The sequence below is a fragment of the Orcinus orca genome, chromosome 3 (genome assembly GCF_937001465.1).
Source record: "Orcinus orca chromosome 3, mOrcOrc1.1, whole genome shotgun sequence".
NCBI classification, from domain to species: Eukaryota; Metazoa; Chordata; class Mammalia; order Artiodactyla; family Delphinidae; genus Orcinus; species Orcinus orca.
This window is the reverse complement of record NC_064561.1, coordinates 23,506,218-23,528,842: the sequence shown is the minus strand read 5'-3', so window position 1 is coordinate 23,528,842 and position 22,625 is coordinate 23,506,218. Positions and strand designations below refer to the sequence as shown.

At 40.0% G+C, this 22,625-nt stretch overlaps 1 protein-coding gene and 1 long non-coding RNA gene across 5 annotated transcripts; one reads left to right on the top strand and one right to left on the bottom strand.

The window, feature by feature from the left end:
- Positions 1-2,815: 2,815 nt before the first annotated feature.
- On the bottom strand, positions 2,816-14,219 carry LOC125963838 (UDP-N-acetylglucosamine--peptide N-acetylglucosaminyltransferase 110 kDa subunit-like). Of its 4 annotated transcripts, XM_049707397.1 has the most exons (5): positions 10,747-14,219; positions 9,102-9,266; positions 5,067-5,287; positions 4,583-4,906; positions 2,816-3,962 (listed from the first exon to the last, which is right to left on the bottom strand). In XM_049707397.1, the coding sequence occupies exon 1, from the start codon at positions 14,142-14,144 to the stop codon at positions 11,004-11,006; it is 3,141 nt and encodes a 1,046-aa protein (XP_049563354.1). In that variant the 5' UTR covers positions 14,145-14,219; the 3' UTR covers positions 2,816-3,962; positions 4,583-4,906; positions 5,067-5,287; positions 9,102-9,266; positions 10,747-11,003. The 4 variants fall into 4 exon arrangements, with proteins under 4 accessions (XP_049563354.1, XP_049563353.1, XP_049563355.1 ...); XM_049707396.1 differs by having other exon boundaries at positions 4,583-5,287; XM_049707398.1 differs by lacking the exon at positions 5,067-5,287.
- LOC125963870 (uncharacterized) lies at positions 5,360-11,905 on the top strand. The gene is made up of 3 exons (XR_007476294.1): positions 5,360-5,561; positions 9,141-9,216; positions 11,870-11,905. It is a non-coding gene; the product is annotated as an uncharacterized LOC125963870 (long non-coding RNA).
- Positions 14,220-22,625: the final 8,406 nt, after the last annotated feature.

Sequence of the window (22,625 nt, the reverse complement as noted above, 5' to 3'; positions counted from 1 at the left end):
AACACAACATAGTTAATATAGTCAATATAGTAAATACAACTATAACACACGTGATATGATGCCACTGGTGATTTTCTTCATCCATGTAATTCTGAAATTTGACAGTATAGTTTTCATATTCTAATGAGCTGAGTATTACCTTTGCAAGGATAGAACAATAAAATAAATTCATAATATTCTTGTGTGGTTTGCCCCTGGGGTGGATTACCATAATGGGGGGATATTTGAGCCTTTCCCCAAGTCATTAAAAAACCTCCAGCGAGCAGCCCCTTGTCCTCTCCAGGGAGTGGGGGGAAAGGATCTTTAATCATAATAATCCTGGGGGGAGAAATCTCAGAAATAAGACATCTGCTTCTGTGCCTTGTTGTTTTGCAGAATAGCAATGATTGCTTTAGCAGCTTCTATTGCCATGTGTGTACAATAAGTAAATGAACATAAAATTGAATGAACGCATAAAAGAAGGATAAACCCACCCAGCTTAACAAATCCACTCTCTCACCTGCTGTGCCCTGAAACATGAAAGAAAGAATCACGGGATCATAAGGATTAATAAAATAACAGTCTCTGTTAACAATATTGACAGAAGGTATAGGAAAATTTGTCTGATGTGGGACCAACAGCTTAACTGCTTAATCCTTTTTTTTTTTTTAAGGGCAACTCATTCATTTATTGTTTAAAGATTGCAAGACAACTTCTGAATTTCTGTAGCACAGTTTAAATGTTTTACTTTTTTGATAAATCAGAGTATAATAGAAAAAACAATTAGTTTCCAGTAATATCTATATCTCTATTCAGAATTAAGTCTTCCACAGACATGTAACCTGGAAACAAAATCCTGTTACAATAAGCAAAGCTTCAACAGAGCTGCTACTTTTCGGGCCAGGGAAAGGTTCATCCCTATAGGAGGAGGATGTGCTATGTAAAATGGCTGCAAGGTCACAGCCTTGAGGGCGCTGGAAGTCTATTATCCTATCCCACATTAAGTAGTTTGGTGAACTTCCAACGTCCGTTCATCTGCAACCAAGCTGGCAAACTTTAACTGATATTTCAAGCAGGTAAAAAATAAATTAAAAGAAATCCTTACACTGATGTTCCTTGATTCACACTGTTAAATGGTTCATTAACATGTAATTCTGGCTAAGAATTACATTTGAGACTCCTTGCTCAGATTTTCGTTAACAGTACAAATCTTTGAGAAATTCAAGTTCTTATTAATCAATAATTTGTCAGCTAGGCTACATTCAGGCATCAGCTGCAACTACAGAACAGGTGCACTGCCTCAGCGCTTTGGAAAGACATAATCTAGAACACTACTAGCAGACAAAATATCTGTTACTAGACAGCACAGGTGCAGTACAGCAAGACAAAAACATATATTCATGTGTGCCGCGGACCAGCCGGAGAAAGAGGATTTCACCGCCCAGGGTCAGAAGGGAAGGGGTAAGGAACTGAAGTAGCACCGACGAATGGGGTCAGAAGGACCAAGACAATTGATGGTTGCAAGGCAAATTTTACTGCGCTACAGTTGCAGATTATCTAGACTAGAAAAAGGAAGGTTGCCAGATGGTGGTTTACATTACCTACAGACTGTCTCGGCTCAAGGTTAACTTCCCTGGGAGGAAACCCATAAACCCAGAAGCATCAAAAATAACCTGCATGTGCAGGGGGAAGACAGCTTTGCTTGTCTCATTTTACATTCTTTCTGATCTCTGGGCCCTATGATTTATCTCCCATGGAATGGAACAAGGAGGGGAACAAGTAGGGACAGTCCCTTCGAGCAGCGGCGGCATGCCTGGCATGTCCTTACCTGCTCTCAAGGCTGACTGCTTCCCACAGGTCTTTTTTATTTTTTAACTTTTGCTGCAAAATAATTCCATGAAGTTTAGTGCCGAGAGTAGTGTACTGTTGCATGAGGATACGAAACAGACATGAGAAGATTATTATCAATAATAGGCAAATTATGGCCAGGGTAATAAATCCTGACAACCTTCCAGTAATCCAAGACTGAGGGTTTAACCACTTTAAATGATCCAGTAAAGTTTGAATTACATCTTCTGGCGAAACATCATCAAGATGTGTATTTTGTATATCCTGAATTTCAGCATTTAATTTCTTAAGATCAAGACTAATATTATTATCTGACCAAACACTCAGCAGATGCATTTTTACTTTTTCCCATTCCCAAATACAGTCACTGTACTTTTAAGGAGTAACACACATCCATGTATACTTTGCATGACAAGCTAAACGCATCCTCAATTTTAATGCTGTCATCTGATCTCCAATCCCCAAAATTGCGTTTTTAAATTCATCTAACTTGTTATTAATCCGTAAATATATGTGACTTTGTAAAGATAAAGCAAGACTGGTATGTGGAGATAACTGATTAGCAAAGTGAGCATGATGAATACTCTGTGAAAGAGCAAGACCGGCAGTAGCCACAGTAGCAGACACAGCAGCCGACGCAAGTAAACTTACTATTAGCCACCCAAGAAAGCGTCTCCTCTGCAAGGCTTTAGAGACTTCCACCCATGCCTGTACTCCAGTATCTTCATACCAAGGTTCTCTCAGATGTACAGGCACCATAACATACATGGGTTGCTTTCCTGCAGAAGGGAACATACAACTGCTAAAAATACAATTAACACAGCTAATATTATATCCTCCTTTGGAAGAATTACCAATGTTAATAGAACCACACAAACGTGTATATGGAGGAGCAACACAAGTTATAACAGGTGTATTGGAATAAGTTAGAGCTAGTTTCCATATATCCCAGTTCTTTTGAAATGTGATAAACCTATCTATGATGGGAAAAGAAGAGATAAGAATTGACACCTTGGTATAATCTATAGTACACCATATTTGGTTATTATTCCAAGATGCATTGCAATGTTCAAAATTGGATCCAGGAAAGTTAACGGTCGTAAGGGGAGGCATTTGATTTTTTGATTTTCTGTTAAGCATAGTAACCTTACGTCCAGCTATAAGTATCCCTTGTCCTCCAAGTAAACGCTTCATACAGAAATAATTTCCTGAATCTTCACCTGTAACCTTGGCTATAGTAATAGCGGAATCCCTAAGTGGTGAGGCGTATGAGATTTGACCTCTAATATTAATAGCTTGCCCATTTTATACCAAATGATGGTATCCTTAAGATCCTCTCGTCGGCTGGTAGCCGGGCATGTAAGAGTAATGTTGGTTCCTGTAAAACGAAGGATGCCTGGAGAGCCTGACAAACTAATTGATTGATCCGTTCCCTCATAAACATCTGTATGCTCATAACTAATAGCCTTTACACATCCAGTTTCCAGAGTCAATGGGCTAAGACAGACAGGATGGGTACTAAACCAGTTAGTATAATTTACAGACATATTGGTTTGTTTTATATTCCCAATAAGAGGCCCATAAACACTTATCATTGTAAAATACAGGAAACTCTGCTTCAGACCAAGATATGGGTTGTAATAGTGGAGGATAAGGTACATAGATAGGCCCAGTCAGTTGCTGCATTAACAGAGGGAACACATGAAATGGTTGCCAACATAACCAAAAATAAAGTTACAGGTGTAACAGGATTATTCTGTTGTTTCACTGACTCTTGAGCTCATGAAACCAGTTGTTTAATTTGTCCCCAAGTTGGAACATCACTCCTTTGAGTCGTCCTGGCAAGTGCTCTCCTCTTCTTCTTCTTTTTCTGAATCAACACTGTCAAATTTTCCGGAGAGGTGCAGAGCTTCTTCATCTTCTGAACTAGGTGAGCTGTGGCGAGCCATCTATTTGCTTGACTAAGCGCTCAGGAAGCCAGCAAGGTCCAGGCACTGATCTGGGAAAGATACACACGTGACCACGTCCCCAAATCAACACAGGATCAGGACCACGCCAAGTGCTGGTTAACGGATCTTTCCAGAGGACCTCCGGAGATTGAGAGGCCAATCTTGGCTCAGCCACCAACCTTCCCCCTGCAGAGCAGCCAAATTTGTCAACAGTGAGAACATTTAAAATAAACAGAGCATGATTTATAAGGTTATGTGGCGTTGTTCTATACAATTCCCCCCTTTTTATTTTTTCAATAGTTAGCTTTAAAGATCTATTTGCACGTTCTATAATACGTTGTCCTTGAGGGTTATATGGAATGCCTGTAATATGGGTAATTTTGTAATGAATTACAAAATGTTGCATAAGCAGCGGGCCCATTATCTGTTTTAATAATTTTGGGAAGGTTCATGAAAGCAAAACAGTGTAATAAATGAGTGATAACATGTTTAGTAGCTTCTCCGGTCTGTGCTGTAGCACAGAGGAAACCAGAATAAGTATCGATAGTGACATGAACAAACTGTAATTTCCCAAAAGACGGGATACGAGTAACATCCATTTGCCATACATGTCTAGGTAATAATCCACGAGGATTAACAACATAATGTGGAACAGGAAGGTGAGGTAAGCATTGTGGGCATTGCTTAACAATTTGTGGGGCGGCTTCACCAGTAAGGGAAAATTGTGTGTGTAATGTAGCCGCCGACTGACGGTGTAAAGCGTGCAACAGCTGTGCTGCTTGTGAAGCAGTTTGATCATAACTTACCATAATATGAGGGTGTCCAGGACATGGACCATGAGTATCAAGAGTATGAAGATAATGAATGCAGTACATTAGCCATTCTTGACAGCATGACGAACGGAAAGGAGGAGTACGGTAAATTGGGACCTGTCCTGCTTTAGGGAAAAGAGATTGAGGAGGAGGAGTAACTTCAACTCTATTCTTGGGAGGAAAATGTACAGGATAAAGATCACGTTTAGATCGAGTTAAAACATCTGCAGTCGCATTAAGTTTAGTCAATGGACCAGGCAAGTTAGAATGAGCACGGATATACAGACCTGCAACAGGACCATCATGGGAACGAATAAGCTGTTGAAGCAAACAAAAAGAGGATGATAATTCAGGGTCATTAGTATGTCCTATGCTCGCAGTCTCCAGAAGAAATCACAAGCTAATAAGATATTTACTATCAGAAAACAAATTAAAAGATATAGAAGGCAAATGTTTAAAAGACATAATGACAGCATACAGTTCAACACGTTGAGCTGAAGTCAAGGAAGTTTCTTTAACGAGGTCTGTTCTGTGGTCAATGATTACAGTAGCCACTCCTGAAGAAGAACCGTCCGTAAAAACCAAAGGTACATGAGGAACAGGCTGTTGCCTAATTATAGAAGGAAAGATATGAGTTAAGTTTGCTGAATTGGATCAATTTATCAGCAGGGTAATGGCGTTCCAAGGTACCTGAAAATCCTGCAAGAGCAAGACCCCATTCATTACTATGTTGAAAAAGCCAATTTTGTTGACTAACTGAATAACGGATAATAATTTGAGAAGGTTCTATACTTATAGGTTGTAAGCATCTAGTTCTACCTTGCATTATTAAATTACTAATAAGTTCATAATAAGGGTTAATAACTTTAGAGGGTGTAGTTTTCATATGAATCTATTCAATAATTCCAACAGTTTGCCATAAGACGGCAGTAGTCACATGAGGAGTTGGACAAATTATTAAGAAAATTGGAAGGTGAGTATGAATTCTAGTTAATTGTGTAGAACTGATAGATCTACTGACTATTTGTAAAGCTTGAAATCCTTCTGGAGTCATAGAGCGTGAAGAAGAAGGATCTGAGTCACCTTTAAGAATATCAAACAAAGGCTGTCATTGAGCAGTAGTAAGTTTTAAGGAAGGCCTTAGCCAATTAATATCTCCAAGTAATTTTTGAAAAGCATTTCATGTTTTTAAATTATCAACTCGAATTTGCAGTTTTTGAGGCCTAATAGTAGTGTTATCAATATATTTTCCCAAATATAAAAAATGGAGATTGTCTTTGAATTTTTTTTGAGGCAATGACCAAGCCAAATGATTGTAAGGACTGTTGTAAAAATTGAAAAGCAGTCTCTAATAAAGAAATATTATCAGTGGCTAAAAGTATATCATCCATATAATGTATGAGATATAACGATGGAAACCTTTTTCTCACAGGAGTCAAGGCCTGAGCCACATATTTTTGGCATAATGTAGGACTATTTGCCATGCCCTGAGGCAATACTTTCCATTGAAATCTCCTCATGGGTTCCTTAAAATTTAAGGCAGGCAAGCTAAAAGCAAAATGTTTTCTATCTTCAGGAAACAAAGGAATAGTGAAAAAACAATCTTTTAAATCTATAACTAAAAGATGATAATTGTGTGGTATGGCTGTTGGAGAGGGTAGGCCTCGTTGAAGAGCTCCCATTATTAGCATAGTTTTATTAACAGCTCTTAGATCCTGTAATAACCTATATTTTCCAGATTTTTTCTTGATAATAAAAATAGGAGTATTCCAAGGACTACTGGAAATTTCTAAATGCCCTAATTGTTCCAGTACTAATTGTTCTGCAGCTTCTCATTTCTCCTTTGTGAGGGGCCATTGGTCCACCCATACAGGGTCATCAGTCAGCCAAGTAATTGGATCAGCAGTGAGTGGAGAATCCAAGGCGCCTAAGAAAAACCCAAACCTTGTCTATCATTTTTTATTTTCACATCAATAGGACTGACAGTTCCTTGTTGATTTGTTCCCAGCCCTTTTGTGGGAAGAAATCCTTGATACAACATCATATTAGAGACTTGAGAGTTTGGACTATAAAGTAATACTCCCATTTCTTTTAATATATCTCGGCCCCAGAGGTTTAAAGGCAGCCCAGGCAAAACATGAGGCTGGAAATATCCTGAATGACCCTCCCTATCTTGCCATAAAAAAAAACTGACTACTTTGCATAGGAGAAGAACTTTGTCCTATTCCGTGAAGTTCTGTAATAGTAGGACTAATGGGCCAACGTTTAGGCCAGTGTACCTGCGTCATAACAGAGACATCAGCTCCAGTGTCTAACAAACCTGAAAAAACCTTTCCATTAATGGTTCATTTCATTTCTGGACGTTCTTTCCCTATCTTCTGAATCCAGTAGGCAGCATTAGACGATCCAAAAGCCTTTGTTTCTCTCTTTTGATGTTGTAAAATTTGTCCATGAGGTACAAAGGGCAAAAGTAGCAATTGTGCAATTTTATCACCAGGAGAAATAGTTATTATATTTTTAATAGTTTGTGCCATGACTTTTATTTCTCCTTTGTAGTCAGAATCTATGACTCCTGGCATAACAGTTAAACCTTTCATGGCGACACTACTTCTTCCCAATAATAGTCCCATCAAACCCTTGGGTAAAGGTCCACAGATGCCCGTAGAGAGGGCCTGAGGACCCATTTCAGGAGTTAATACATATCGGGCGGAGGTACTGAGCTCCAGTCCTGCGCTTCCTGGTGTTGCTCTGGAGAGCGAGGATATTGTATGTTTTTGTTTTTGGTTAATGTCTGATTGATAATTTGAGGAGGATACACAGACATTGCCCTTATTATTTGTTGGGGCCGGGGAAGGCCCCGGGAGGAGTTCCCCGACAGTGGTGGCCCATCCTTGTGGGCCACTGAGCAACAATCTTGTGCCCAATGTTTTCCCCTATTGCATGTAGGGCATAAACCAGGGATTTTCTGACCATCTGGAGGTTTCTGAGTAGGGAAGGAAGGACTAGGGTTAGAATTAAAAGATCTACATTCTCTAGCAAAAGGACCTGCCATTTCCGCATTTAAAACAAGTCTTTGTTTTCTTTTGATTGTTTTTAAACCCCACGTTAGTTAATGCTGCAGCCACAGCAGCACCCTGTATATAAGTAGGCCCAATGCCTGCACAAAGGCGAATATAAGCCTCCAATGTTCCCCGTTTTCTCCAAGGTCGAATCGCAGCCTGACACTCATTATTAGCATTTTCAAAAGCAAGTTGCTTAACTACAATTGTACCAGTGAGTCCGTCCACAATGAGTCTCCCCACCGCCTGTGACAACCTATCTACAAAATCAGCGTATGGTTCATCAGGTCCCTGTCTAAGTTTTGAAAGATCTTCAGTTTTGTGTGTAGAAGGACATTTCCTCCAGGCTTGTAATGCCAAATGATTTATTTGAGGATAAGCAACAAAGGGATAAGTTAATTGATCTTGTAAAGAAAGATATTGTCCTTCCCCAATCAGCATATGATAATCAACTGGAATATTATGGGCAGCATTCTTTTCTGCTTGTTCAGCAGCCCGTTCATAAAAATCAAACTTCCATATTAAATAATCTCCACCATTTAAACAAGCTCGTGCAATAGACTTCCAATCAGCGGGGGGAAGAGCTTCTCCTGTCAACCATAGCAGTAGTAAAAGGAGCAGTGGGCCCATATTGAGCACAGGCAGATTTTCAATCTTTCAAAACTTTCAAAGGGAGAGCCTGATGCTCCCTAGTAGCTTGTTGAGGATTATTAGGACCAGGTCTTTCTATGACGGGACAACAGAAAATAGGATCTTCTCCTCGTTGTATTGCTCCTTGTACAGCGCGCTGCAAGGGACTCAGCATTTTTACAGATGTAGATTTTTGAGGAAGACAGTCCTTATTAACCTGCAGCTTTTTCACTGACTTATCTATCACAGCCATTAGAAAACCATCCTCAGGATAGTTCTCTCTTTTATGTTTACAAGCCTCATCTGTTAAGTCAAAATGTTCCTCTTCATCTAAACTATTGAAATTAATTAGCTCTTTCGGTTTAGGAAGTGGCGACACAGTAGTTAATACAGTCTCTCCTTCTGTCAGAGGCTTATGTTTTTCTGACTTTACATTCAAATCAACACTATCATGAGAAGAATCTAAACATATTTTTATCAGATTCCACAAACTATATGTAACAACAGGAGTATGAGTAGGCCCTCGAGACTCGTAATAATTTTTTAAATCTTCTCCAACTTTCTGCCAGATTTCTGTCACCAGAGCCACCATCAGGAAACCAGGGAGATACACCATGGATATGCTGTAAAAATTCAGTCAACAATAACGTTCAGAAACTTTATTACCCCGAGCTTTAAGCATCAAAAGTAAAACCTGAGCAAATAATTCATACATCTTTGAGCCCTTTTGCCCCATCTTATTTTACTTCTGACTATTGCCTTCTGCCTCTATTCGTTTCACTTTTACTGGTGGCCACACATATTTTGCATAAGGGTTCTCTTACCTGCACTTTCTTTTTCTTTTAATTGCCTTCACGCTTCAGGTCCCTGTTCGAGTGCCACTTGCCGCGGACCAGCCGGAGAAAGAGGATCTCACCGCCCAGGGTCAGAAGGGAAGGGGTAAGGAACTGAAGTAGCACCGACGGGTGGGGTCAGAAGGACCAAGACAACTGATGGTTGCAAGGCAAATTGTATTATGCTACAGTTGCAGATTATCTAGACTAGAAATCGGAAGGTTGCCAGATGGTGGTTTACATTATCTACAGACTGTCTCGGCTCAAGGTTAACTTCCCTGGGAGGAAACCCATAAACCTAGAAGCATAAAAAATAACCTGCACGTGCAGGGGGGAGACAGCTTTGCTTGTCTCATTTTACATTCTTTCTGATCTCTGGGCCCTGGTGATTTATCTCCCATGGAATGGAATAAGGAGGGGAACAAGTAGGGACAGTCCCTTCGAGCAGCGGCCGCATGCCTGGCATGTCCTTACCTGCCCTCAAGGCTGACTGCTTCCCACACGTATGTTGCCTTGTTTAAGCCTCAAGCCCTCGATCCTTTGTTGAAATACAATAATTTCATTCCTATGGTTTTCAATACCAAAAACTCAACCTCCAGGAGGGCTAAAGTCTAATTTGTACTCCAAACCAAGTAACAGTGCAGTTCGCTACTACTGAGACTGAATCCATAAAGACTTCAAGACCACGTCCAGAAGACAAGTTATTATATATAATACCCTAGAAGGTCTGAAACATAATTATCATATACATAGCTGGTCCTTCAGAGCTTTTTACCTATAACATGTTTTTTGATGAAAGTTATTTAATGTACTGGAGATAACTGTGACTTACTGATCAAATATTTGAATACTTATACTTACCTGGGATTTCATTTCTGCTGAAAGAAAAAGGAAGAACAGGACTCACTAAAACAAACAAACATTAGAAATGAAAGTAAAAATCTTAACACACACTATCACTTTTGGAAGCAGCATAGAGGGGCAGTCAACGGTAAAACACTGGTGAAATAGGTCAAAACTCTAGGCCAAAAATCCATTCTTATTATCATCAGTGACAGTACCACAACTGTGCCCTTCAGAATTAATAATCACTCCTAAGAATCTTCATTTGGCACCAGATGATGCGGTTAAGAGAAACACTCTGGGAGGTTTTGAATCAGACTTGTTTTTTTGTTAGTCAAGTTACAGGAGAATTTTTAAAGTGGGGGGAAGGGAAGAAGGAAACGGACCAGGAAAAGAATTTAAGCCATCATCTATAAACCAACAAAGCACTGATAGTTCCGAACATTATGTCAGACACTAAAATGACTGATATAAGCTCAAGTGGTTTACAAAACCTATAAAAAGACTACACCAGCAAAGTCCCCATTTATCTGTAGAGTTCAGAAACTAAAACAAGGAATATTTTAGCTTAAAAGCTTATCTCAAGAGAATCATACACACTTCACATGAATAAAAATACCTGAAACCAAACATTTTTAAAAGCTCCAATACCCAAAATATAAAGAAAAATATTAATTCAGAAGACTCAATCAATCCATGATAATCACAAAACGGCTGGGCAATCTCTATCTCCCTTCCACACTAACCATCCATCCCATGGAAGACCAAGGGAGATCAGACCTTCCAGACTTACCTTCCAGACCTTCCAGACACCTGGCTGCTGCAAAATTCTATGGAGACTCCTTGTGGAACAGCAGTTTCCCATCTCTTGTGTCTCTCCCTATCATGATCATGATCATGTAGGAAGCAAGTCTGGCAGTGCTATTTCTTATCATTGTCTGTCACCCATCTGCAGCATGGTATTGTACAGATAAGGAAAAAGTAGTTCCCTTTCCCCCAGAAGGTTGAGGCTCAGGTACAGGGTAATTCTCCTGTGCACACAGTCATTATTTAGGCCGACTCAGTGACTTCAACAGGCTTAATCATGTGATCAGGTTTGTTGCCAGCTGCGTAATGCACCCACATCTGTAGATAGAGCCTCTCTAGGTCCATCGTGTATTGTTTGGTGTTGAACAGAGGGCTAGATGTTCTCTGCTTCCAGACTTTGCCACGAATTTTCTTCAGGTATTCTAGATCAGTTCCCACTTTCACAGCTATGTCTTCATATTCTTGTCTATTTTGAGCAATAAGCTCAAGACAGCCTAAACAAGTGAGCTGGGAAGCTGCAACTCGGGAAGCAAGAGTCTCTCCTGGCATAGTCACCACGGGTGTCCCTGACCAAAGGATATCCATCCCTGTGGTGTGTCCATTACAGAGTGGAGTGTCCAAGCAGACATCAGCCAGCTGGCCTCTCCGAACATGTTCCTCTTTAGGAGCAACAGGTGAAAAAATGATACGGTTCTGGGGAAGGCCCATATTTTGTGCATACTGTTGAATATTAGGTTCTCCTACTGCTGGAAAACGCAACAGCCACAGTACACTATTGGGAACACGCTTCAGAATATTTGCCCATATCTGCAAAGTAGATGGGTCAATTTTATATAACTGATTAAAGTTACAGTACACAATGGCATCTTCCGGTAACCCGTACTGAGAACGTGTGGTTACAATAATGGTACGGGGAACCTCCTCTCCAGTGGCAGCCTTAATGTTGATCTGGGTAGTTGCCAGTCCATTGCTAAGACTGAATCCATTAATTGTTATCTGAATTTGTCCTCTGTTAATCATTTCAATAACTGCCTCTGCAATAGTATTCATAGGAATGACAGGCATATTAAGAGCCGTATTACTGCTGTCTGCGTTGTCTCCTCCATCAGGACATTTCATCTTGACAATCTGCACATCTGGGAGACTATCAAGAAATGCTTTGAGGTCGATGCCATTCAGCACAATCCGATTGTCATAAATGTGCCCTTTGGACTGAAAATCGATGACTGCCTTCTTCTTCAGGTGAGGGAACATATTAGCATGATCGCCAATAAAGAAAGTATGGGGCATATAAGCCAGTTTCTCAGAATACTGCTCAGCAACTTCAGCAGGTGAAGTTTCCTGATCAGTGATGATATAATCCATGAAAAGCACGCCACTGGTCCCAGGGTAGCCCAGCCACATTGCCTGAATAGGAGCTGGCCTGAGAGCAAAGAGTTCATTTCGAGCACCCCTGGTATAACCATTCATATTTACAAGGATGTGTATACCATCTTGATGGATGCGATCAGCTGCTTTCCCATTGCATGGAATCTGAGAAAGATCAATGAAATGATGGGCTTCTGCCATCACCTTCGCTCGGAAGTTTGTGCCATCATCTGGGCTCAGGGCATAACAGAATACCTCAAATTTATCAGGATTGTGCATGCCTGGAATAGACTGCATAAGATGAGAAGTAGGATGATTCCCAAAGTCAGAACTCACGTATCCTACACGCAGTCGACCATCACTGAGCTTCAAGTCTTTTGGATGTTCGTACGGTGGTTTATGAAGGACACTGATCTCATCCAAGCAGAGGTTCCCATGGCTCTCAGCAATAGCCTTCCTGAAGCCATGAGAAAGAGGATAGAGCATACTATGATGAGGCTGCACAGAAGGCAACCTATTCCTCTCCAGCTGGTCAGCCACAATGCTGACCAACTTCTTCATTCGCTCATCATAGTCTGTCCAATCACAGACAATCTGCAGGCAATGAGCCAAATCACAATAAGCGTCAGGAAAATCAGGTTCAAGCTTCAGAGCAGTGCGATAAGAAGCAATTGCTTCTGGAATATTCCCTGAATACTTGTGAATGGAAGCCAGATTGCTGTGGGCATCCGCAAGTGCAGGGTTAATCTGAATGGCACGAGTATAACACTGCAAGGCTCCCTGAACATCCTGCATCTCCTTTAGAATGTCTCCCATGTTACAGTAGGCATCAGCAAAGGTAGGACTGATTCGAACAGCCTCCTTATAATGCATCAGAGCTTCCTGCAGTTTTCCCTGCTGCTGCAATACACTTGCTAAATTTGAATGGGCAACAGCAAACTCTGGGAAGACTTCTAATGCTTTACAATACAAGCGAACTGCCTCTTCAAAGTTTCCCTGGTCTCCTTTGATATTGGCTAGGTCATTCAGAGAGTCTGCATGGGTGGGACACAGCCGCAGAGCTGTATTATAACACTCTTCTGCTTCGGCAACACTGCCCTTCTCTTCCAGAGCCTTGGCTAGGTAGCAGTAAGCATCAGGGAAATGTGGTTGCAATTCAATAGCTCGCCTGTAGGTGTCTATTGCCAGATCTATCAGGCCTTGCTCATAGTATACACAAGCCAGGTTGGCATGTACCACTGCATGATTTGGGCTCAAGCTTAGGGCACAAAGGTAAGCTGCCACAGCTCTGTCAAAAATCCGTGCCTCTTTCAAGACATTTCCTAAATTGATATAAGCATCCAGAAAATTGGGGTCAAGCGTGACAGCCTTTTCAAAGTGATGAATTGCAAGCCAAATCTCCCCTTGTGCATTGAAAACACAGCCAAGATTACTCCAAGCTACTGCAAAGTTCGGTTGCGTCTCCATTGCTTTCAAATAACATGCCTTGGCTCCTTCCAAGCGACCCAGGGCTTTGAGCAGGTTCCCCAGGTCACTGCGAACACAGTACAAATCAGGATTGCACTGAAGAGCAGAGACGTAAGCTTGTACTGCCCCTTCCATGTCGCCTGCTGCTACCAAAGCGGCTGCCAGGTTAATATAACCATCGATGAAATCTGGTTTGAGATGCAATGCATGCCGGTAATGCTCAATTGCTTCCTGCAACTGCCCTCTTTCCTTGTACACATTCCCCAAATTCGAATAGGCTTCTGCCAGAAGAGGGTTCTGTTTAATTGCCAGAGTACTAAAGTGGGCAGATCTGTCCAGCCTTCGACACTGGAAGTGTAGAGATGAAAGTAATAAAAGTACTCCAGTATTGTCTGGCTCTTGTCTCCACAGCTGCATGCAGTGTCTCTCAGCTGCCTCAAAATCACCTGATTGATATTCTCGATGTGCCAACTCAGCTAACCCTTGGAAGGAAAGCATACGTTTCGTTGGTTCTGTGCTGTCGGCCACGTTGCCCACAGAAGACGCCATCTGGAGCTTCTGGAGAGAGTGAGAAAAGGGGGTAATTGAGTCCCGCTGCCGCCACTACTGGCAAGAATGTTTCTAGAGGTAGCAAATACAAGGGCAGCAGCCGTACCACTGCTTTGGCAGGCTTAAGCGGTGGCAACAGTTACAGGCACCGAACCTTAGGAACTCTGGTTGGCCATCTACGTCTCACGCTCTTGAAATCTTAATTCTTAACCCTGCCCTCTTCCACCATTTTTCTCCTAATCAGGGAATAAAAATTACCTATACACTTGCCTTAGAAGAAATCAGAAGTCAGTAGTCCAAACACTTTTTAAAGTTTTGTTTTCTGTCCAGTTGGAAAGGAAATACATGATTGACTTTACTTCATCATTCATATAGTCAATGTGGAAAACATTAGGGCCGTGAATTTCAATACAGTAAGATCAGAAAATTTTAAATTGGCCTTCCCAAACCACTAATAAGTAACCAATGTTGTATATAATGCTAAAATCTTAGAGACTGAGTTTGATATTTTAAAAGTTCTGAAAGGATTAGCTAATTTCTCTTCTCATGCCTCAAACCAGAGTATTACTTTTTTAAAAATAAATTTATTTATTTTTATTTATTTATTTTTATTTTGGCTGCATTGGGTCTTCAATGCTGCGTGTAGACTTTCTCCAGTTGCGGCGAGCGGGGGCTACTGTTTGTTGCGGTGCCTTGGCTTCTCATCACAGAAGCTTCTATTGTTGTTCCACAACTCTATGGGTTCCTTTTTAGGTCCTATGAAGAACCCTAGAAATTAATTCATGGAATTATAGGTTTTTGCAAAATTGTCAAAAGTGAGATATTTTCACTTCCATCAGGTAAGACCAGCGTCTCTTTCTTTGCCAATTTTCCTTCTATCATATTCCGCTATGTTGGATCATATTGGAATGGCCACAGGCTTTTTTGAAATCTGGCTAAGGAGATTTTCTTTTGTTCTGTGGTTCGCGGACCTCTCACTGTTGTGACCTCTCCCGTTGTGGAGCACAGGCTCTGGACGCACAGGCTCAGCGGCCGTTGCTCACGGGCCTAGTCGCTCCGCGGCATGTGGGATCTTCCCGGACCGGGGCACGAACCCGTGCCCCCTGCATCGGCAGGTGGACTCCCAACCACTGCGCCACCAGGGAAGCCCTAAGGAGATGTTTTAAGTGAGGCTATTATGTGATATTCAGACATCACCATATGTAATTGACTATATACTATCCCATTACAGGAATAACTTCCAGTACTCATACTGACTACTCTACTGACTTAACTAGCACAAGACACAGAAGCATAAGGACAAAAACCACCTTACAATATAGCCATGTCTTGCACTTCACAGCTCTCAAAGCATGTGCGTTTGAAGAAGAAAAAAAGAACTGAAAAGTACAAAACCAGAAGCTATTCTGTGGGAAATTATTTCAATCATCAGGCATGTGAAAGATAAGTCAAAGATTCAGTTCTCATCAATGCTTAGTCAAAACGGAAATTTTCTTCTGTCAAGAATATACTCCAGGGGCTTCCCTGATGGCGCCGTCGTTAAGAAGCCACCTGCCAATGCAGGGGACAAGGGTTCGAGCCCTGGTCTGGGGAGATCCCACATGCCACGGAGCAACTAAGCCGGTGTGCCACAACTATGGAACCTGCGCTCTAGAGCCCGTGAGCCACGACTACTGAGCCTGCGAGCCACAACTACTGAAGCCTCCGTGCCTAGCGCCCGTGCTCTGCAACAAGAGAAGCCACCGCAATGAGAAGCCTGTGCACCGCAACGAAGAGTAGCCCCCACTCCGTGCAAGTAGAGAAAGCCTGCCTGCGCACAGCAACGAAGACCCAACACAGCCAAAAATAAATAAATAAATAAATAAATAAATAAATAAATAAATGAATATACTCCATGAACAATGTGTGTAATGGAATGGTGTGAATGAGTATTTTATCAGAATCCCTGTAATGCACAAACCTATAGCAGTACTGAAATCAGTAATGCATTTATAATAGTAAATATTTATGAGGAAGTAATCCTTAGAGGTTTTCTCAAAAGTTAACAATGAAAATTAATGTGACATTATCAGTAATAAATTGTGAAGCTGAAATAAACTTTTCTAAACTATTAATAACTAGAAGCAAATTCTAATCAACCATGTTACAAGAAATCTATGTCTAAAAACTACAAAGTTTATTTCTTAAAATTTGATTTCGAAAATACATAAACTGTCGTATGAGGAGGCAGTTAAAGAATATATAGCTAAAAGAGTGGGGGAAAAGTTTTATAGAGACACATCTGGCAGTAGTTCATTTCTAAATGTCATTTTTCTAGATTTTGTGACACCTATAGTATTGATATTTGAAAGCATTTAAAAAATTGTAATTTTAAGATTTGCTACTTCCAGGTAGAATAAAATATTTGGAAGCAAAACAACGTTTCCACTGAGAAAAACAACAAAAAGCCAAATAAAATAGCCAGCATTCAATCAAAAACTTCTAGACAAACCAAGAGATAGAATCATATGGCTAAAATTCTAAGAAAAGAACAGATAATACAAAAATATTTATATAACATATTGTGTATCTTTATCAGGAAAAGTCTTTATCAAGAAAAGACTTTAAAATCATCAGAATTAATATTATATTTTATTTATTTGTATATTATATTTATATATAGATATTTATATAAAGAACTTAAAGATAAAGCCCTAGTTAAGGCAGTGACAATAGCAGTAGCAGTGGGAGTGAAAAGAAATGGTTATATTCAAGCATATTTTGTCAGGAAAAGTCCATGATCAAATGTCTGACTGCACACATGGGATGGATAGACGGAGTTGGAAAAATCAAAGTTAACTATAGAGGTTCTAGTGAAGATGGGGTTGCCGTCACCCAACCCAAGGGGCTGCGATCATCCCCAAGGTCTAGGAGACTCAAAGGGAAGGTCATGGTCAGAGGCAAAGTTAATTGGTGGGAAAATAAGACTCCCAGTCTCTCCATCTCCTTATACCAGTTTTTTTTTTAACATCTTTATTGGAGTATAATTGCTTTACAATGGTGTGTTAGTTTCTGCTTTATAACAAAGTAAGTCAGTTATACATATGTCCCCATATCTCCTCCCTCTTGCATCTCCCTCCCTCCCACCCTCCCTATCCCACCCCTTTAGGTGGTCACAAAGCACCGAGCTCATCTCCCTGTGCTATGCGGCTGCTTCCCACTAGCTATCTATTCCTTATACCAGTTTTGTTTTTCTGCTCATATACGTAGCAGCATTTCATTCAAGGGGAAAGTCATTGATCTGACTGGTCAAATTAAACAACATAGTTCAAGGCACATTTACAGTGGTTAGTTCCTCCACAATTTAGAAAGTCACATTCACAATTTCCCTCTTCCTACACCGCGGAACACATTGGCCATTCCTCCAAAGTTTCCACTCCACAGAGTGGACCAGAGATGACGTTAGCCCAGAACTGAGAGCTTGGCATGAGATGGTGTCAGCCCCACGTAGAGCTCTGGCATAAGTTATAACCCAACCCAGCTCTACAGAGAGCTCTGCATGGAATCCTGGGAGTAAACTCAGCCATAATAATGGGATTCTGTTTTTCATTTGCTTTTCTTCCTTGCTTAACTTTCCCTGGCCACTCTGACAAACAAACTTTCAGGCATTCCTGGGCCACTCACTAACTTTATTCCATTTAATCTCATCCAGATTCCCAAGAAAATTACTAACTATAAGGAGGGAAATTTGGAACATGGTGATTTTTAGATGCCTGAAATATACAAGTCATTGAATCCAGTTAACTAGCAAATTATCTGGATCTCAAATATGCCAGTAGAATAGCAGACTAAGCTCAATTTAATGTACTCTTACTGGAGACACATGTAAATTCTGGGTCAATTTTGAAAAAGTTAAAAGCACATAGCTGAGATTAAAAGAAAGAAAGGAACACCTGCATGTTTCAGAAAGTAACAGAGAAATTAAATCCAGAGAAAGAAGAGCGGACTGATGTCTGTGGGTTCCGTTCCTTAGTATAGGCCTTATGTAAATAGGGGCTGGAGCTAGAAATCTAACATTACCTTGAGGCCAGGAATTTAGACTCAGGATGGAACAATATTGAGAAGTTGGTACAGATATCCCACAGAAATTTCATGAGGAACTGCTTAGTCCATTAAGAGGGCCAAGGGCGGTGGTGAGGAAGATTGATATCTCTTGAAAACCTTCAGGTACAGAAGACATCAACACCTCTGAAAAGTAGGCCTCTCCTTCCCAGCGCTGTGATGGCCAGGTTGTCACTAACCTGTAAGGCCCTGTATGAATCAGAAACTGCAAGGAGAGTAATTCAAAGAAAAACAGATGCAGGATGGGTGTGGCAATAAATCCTAGGACCCTATCAGAAACAAAATTAAAACCACTCTAAAGGGAAATTTTAAGAAACCAGAGCAGATAGTATCCTAACCAGAATAGAATAATAATTCTGAGGAAGTTACTTTAGTTATTTAAGTAATAGTCAATGCATTTCCATGGCCAGGCCCTTTTGAAGAATTCTAAAACATATACAAACAATTCGTTTACATCTTATATATCCCACCATCCAGAGCCAAATTCACTTAAGTACTGTACTGGTGGAAAGTCGGCAGCACTATGGAGACAATAAAAAGGTGTTTACCATCAAAAAACATCAAGGTAAGAAAGATAATGTCTAATTTTTAATTATCCTGTGGTTTATTGAAATCTTTTGGAAACCCAAAATAGAGAAAACCTAGGAGGCAATGAAGACTTAAATCTTTAGAGATTTATCAACTCATCTATAAAAGCTTTATTAATCTCTTCTTTTAATACCATTCCGGAGAGGTATAAATGTGTCCAGTGATAGGGTTGAAGAAGCCTGAGAGAATTTCAATTGTTTACTATTCTTGGTCAGCTATTAAGACCTTTCAGGAGCATCTTGATTTTCATGGCATCATCCAACAAAAAGCAGGATATTTTACAGAAAGTCCTGGTCCACTTTTTGGCTTGCTTTTGTGTTTATGTTTTTGGTTTTCTCACATTGGGCGGTACATTAGTCTACCTATTGCATACTCCCTCATTCATGCATGCATTTATTCAAACAATATTTACTGAGTTGAGATATTTAATTAACACCCAATAAATGATGTTTAGATGAATGAATGTGCTTTTTATCAAAGTAAGTGTAAGTACTGAGAAAAATTACAGAATGTATGATCCCAGCCCCACAAAAGTGTATAATTGTGTTGAGGATATAACATATGCTGGTGAAATAACTAATATATCATATTGGACAGTCTCTAAGTTCAAAAATGAGTTTTTATAAATAATCAGAGCCTAAGGAGGACAAAGAAGGGACAGTTCATTATGGGTTGAATCTATCAATAAATGTACATTTCAGATGAGATTTGAGATTGACCGTAAAGAAAGAAGAGGACTTAGATATATGAACAGAGAACAAAAAAGGCATGGTGATAGCATGTGCATAGATAGTGGGGCCCATATTTATGTTCTTCATTAAAGACAGTCAGAGATAACCCAAATATAACTGTTTCCATGGGTCCATTCTCAGTATCCAAACAAAACGGCAAATCCTATCTTAGTAAAACTAATGAAAAACACAGTCTTTAACAAAGACATTGTGAAGGAAAGGGGGAGAGGAAGGCTTGCATCCCACACCACACAACAAAACTTATTTAATTATTTGTTTCATTTTCTCCCTCTGAAAATTTCCTCTCCCTCTCTCTGTACGTCTCTCTTCTCCCACATCTGGCCACACTCTACCAGCCACCTTTCCAGATCTTTCCAGAACTCTCCATCCTACTTTCACTATGCCACAAGTTAAACATCTCACAGGTCTCCAGGATGCATCCTCATCACTTATTCCACAAAGACAAACAAAGGACACTTCTCAGGATCACGTTTCTTGGAAGGAAGAAGTCACGAGGAGTGATTATAAATAATATAAGGTGGAGAGCAGTGACTTAAAATACCATTTTTCCTCTTAGAATGTGAATACAGGGAACTTTGGGAAACTAGAAAATCTAGAAAGGATTCCTTGATAATTATTTATTTTCAATGAATAAAATAAAATGTAATCATACGGCTAAACTCTGACAGATTAACTTTTTCAAAAGTTGCTTTCACACACCTTCACTATTGGGATGTTTGATAAACACATCTTTCTTCTTTCTTTGCAGATACTGGCACCAAACTTTCAAACCATAAGAACCTTCCCATAAGTCCCTTTCCAGGCAAGATTAAGGTATAACAATCCAAACAGATTTTTGAAGAAGATAACTGGTTGAAAGCACAGGAAAAGAGCTGGGTTGCTCTTTTTCAACGGTCACATAATGAGTAATGTGGGAACTGGTTTACAAAGTCTCTCTCCATGAGGGGCTAAGGTTAAGATTAGAACTTCTGAGGCCAGAAGAGCAAAATAACTACAACAACACACATATTTTCAAGAGCCGCCCTTTGGATGTGAGGGATTGATTTTTCCCACTCTTTTTTCAGCAGCCCACCTGGTGTCTTTAGTAAATGACATAAGAGAATACCGTGTGGCCAAGAAGGCTTAGATTTCCTTAGCCCCAAGTCAGATATTCTCAAGTGACTGTCCACTCAAATTAAAAAGAGAGATTTACAAGAGGAAACTGGATACAACTGAGTGTACTTTTATTTCAGCCCTTTACCTGAATGTTTTGTTTTGTTTTCAGTTCTCCACTGAAGTTGCCTACATTAATATATTTTTAAGAACATTTCCTTACGTTGAAGTATTCATTCAGTATATTCATTTACTATAATTGAGAAAAGCCAAATGACTTAGGCAAATTCATTTCTATATTGCCACAGCAGTGTATTGTGAACTAAATTACACCTGGCAGTTCTTTACTCAGATACTAACTCAGTTAGAAGGCAGAACAAGGATACCTACCCATTCAGGGAAGGAAAGGTCACTTAGCCTCTGTAGCTGTCTTAGGTCTCTTATCATCACAGTAACAAATTGAAGACTAAAAACCATACGATCATCTCAATAGATGCAGAAAAAGCTTCTGAAAAAATTCAATATCCATTCATGGTAAAAACTCTCCAGAAAGTGGGCATACAGGGAACATACCTCAACATAATAAAGGCCATACATGACAAGCCCATAGCTAACATACTCAATGGTGAAAAGCTGAAAGCATTTCCCCTAAGATCAGGAACAAGACAAGGATGCCCACTCTCACCACTTTTATTGAACAGAGTTTTGGAAATCCTAGCCACAGCAATCAGACAAGAAAAAATAAATAAATAAAAGGACTCCAAAATGGAAAGGAAAAAGTAAAACTGTCACTGTTTGCAGATGGCATGATACATAGAAAATCTGAAAGACACCATCAAAAAACTATTCGAGCTCAAACATGAACTTGGTAAATTTTCAGGATACACTAGATTTCTATATATAAATTTTGTATTTCTATACACTCACAGTGAACTATCAGAAAGAGAAATTAAGGAAACAATCCCATTTACAATCACATAAAAAAGAATAAAATACATAAGAATAAACCTGCCTAAGGAGGTAAAAGACCTGTACCCAGGAAACTATATGACACGCATAAAAGAAATGAAAGATGACACAAACAGCTGGAAAGATATACCATGGTCACGGATTGGAAGAATTAACATTGTTAAAATGACCATCATACCCAAGGACATCTACGGATTCAATGCAGTCTGTATCAACATATTAAGGGCATTTTCCACAGACCTAGAACAAATAATTTTAAAGTTTGTATGGAAACACAAAAGATCCTGAATAGCTAAAACAGTCTTGAGAAAGAAGAACACAACTGGAGGAATCATGCTCCCTGGCTTCAGACTGTGCTACAAACCTACAGTAATCAAAACAGTATGGTACCGGCACAAAAACATCCATCACTGCAACAGAATAGAGAGCCCAGAAAGAAACCCATGCACTTATGGTCAATGAATCTATGACAAAGGAGGCAAGAATATGCAATGGAGAAAAGTCTGGGCTTCCTTAGGGATGGTTTCATCAATTAATTTGTTTTCTTAAATGGACCATACTTTTCCATGTCTTTGTATACCTTGTGAGTTTTTTGGTTGAACATTTGGCTTTCAAATATTATAATGTGGTGTCTATGGAAATCAGATTCTCCCACTTTCCCAGGGTTTTCTTGGCTTTGGATTGTTGAAGGCTGTAGTAGTCTGTTTGTTTGGGGACCTTTCCAAACTAGTTTTGCAATGAGTGTACTCCTTATCGTATGTAGGCACTGAAGTCTCTGTTCCTTTAGTTCATGTTTAGCTAATGTTTTGACAGAGATGTCCTTGAATTCCTGCACCTAAGACAAACAAAAACAAATATACACAAGCACATCCACATGCACACTCAAAACCACACACCTCTCCCCATTGTGCAGATTGCTGGATCACTCCTTCAACATTTAGCTGACCTGCACTGAGTTCAGGGCTCAGCCCATGGTAAA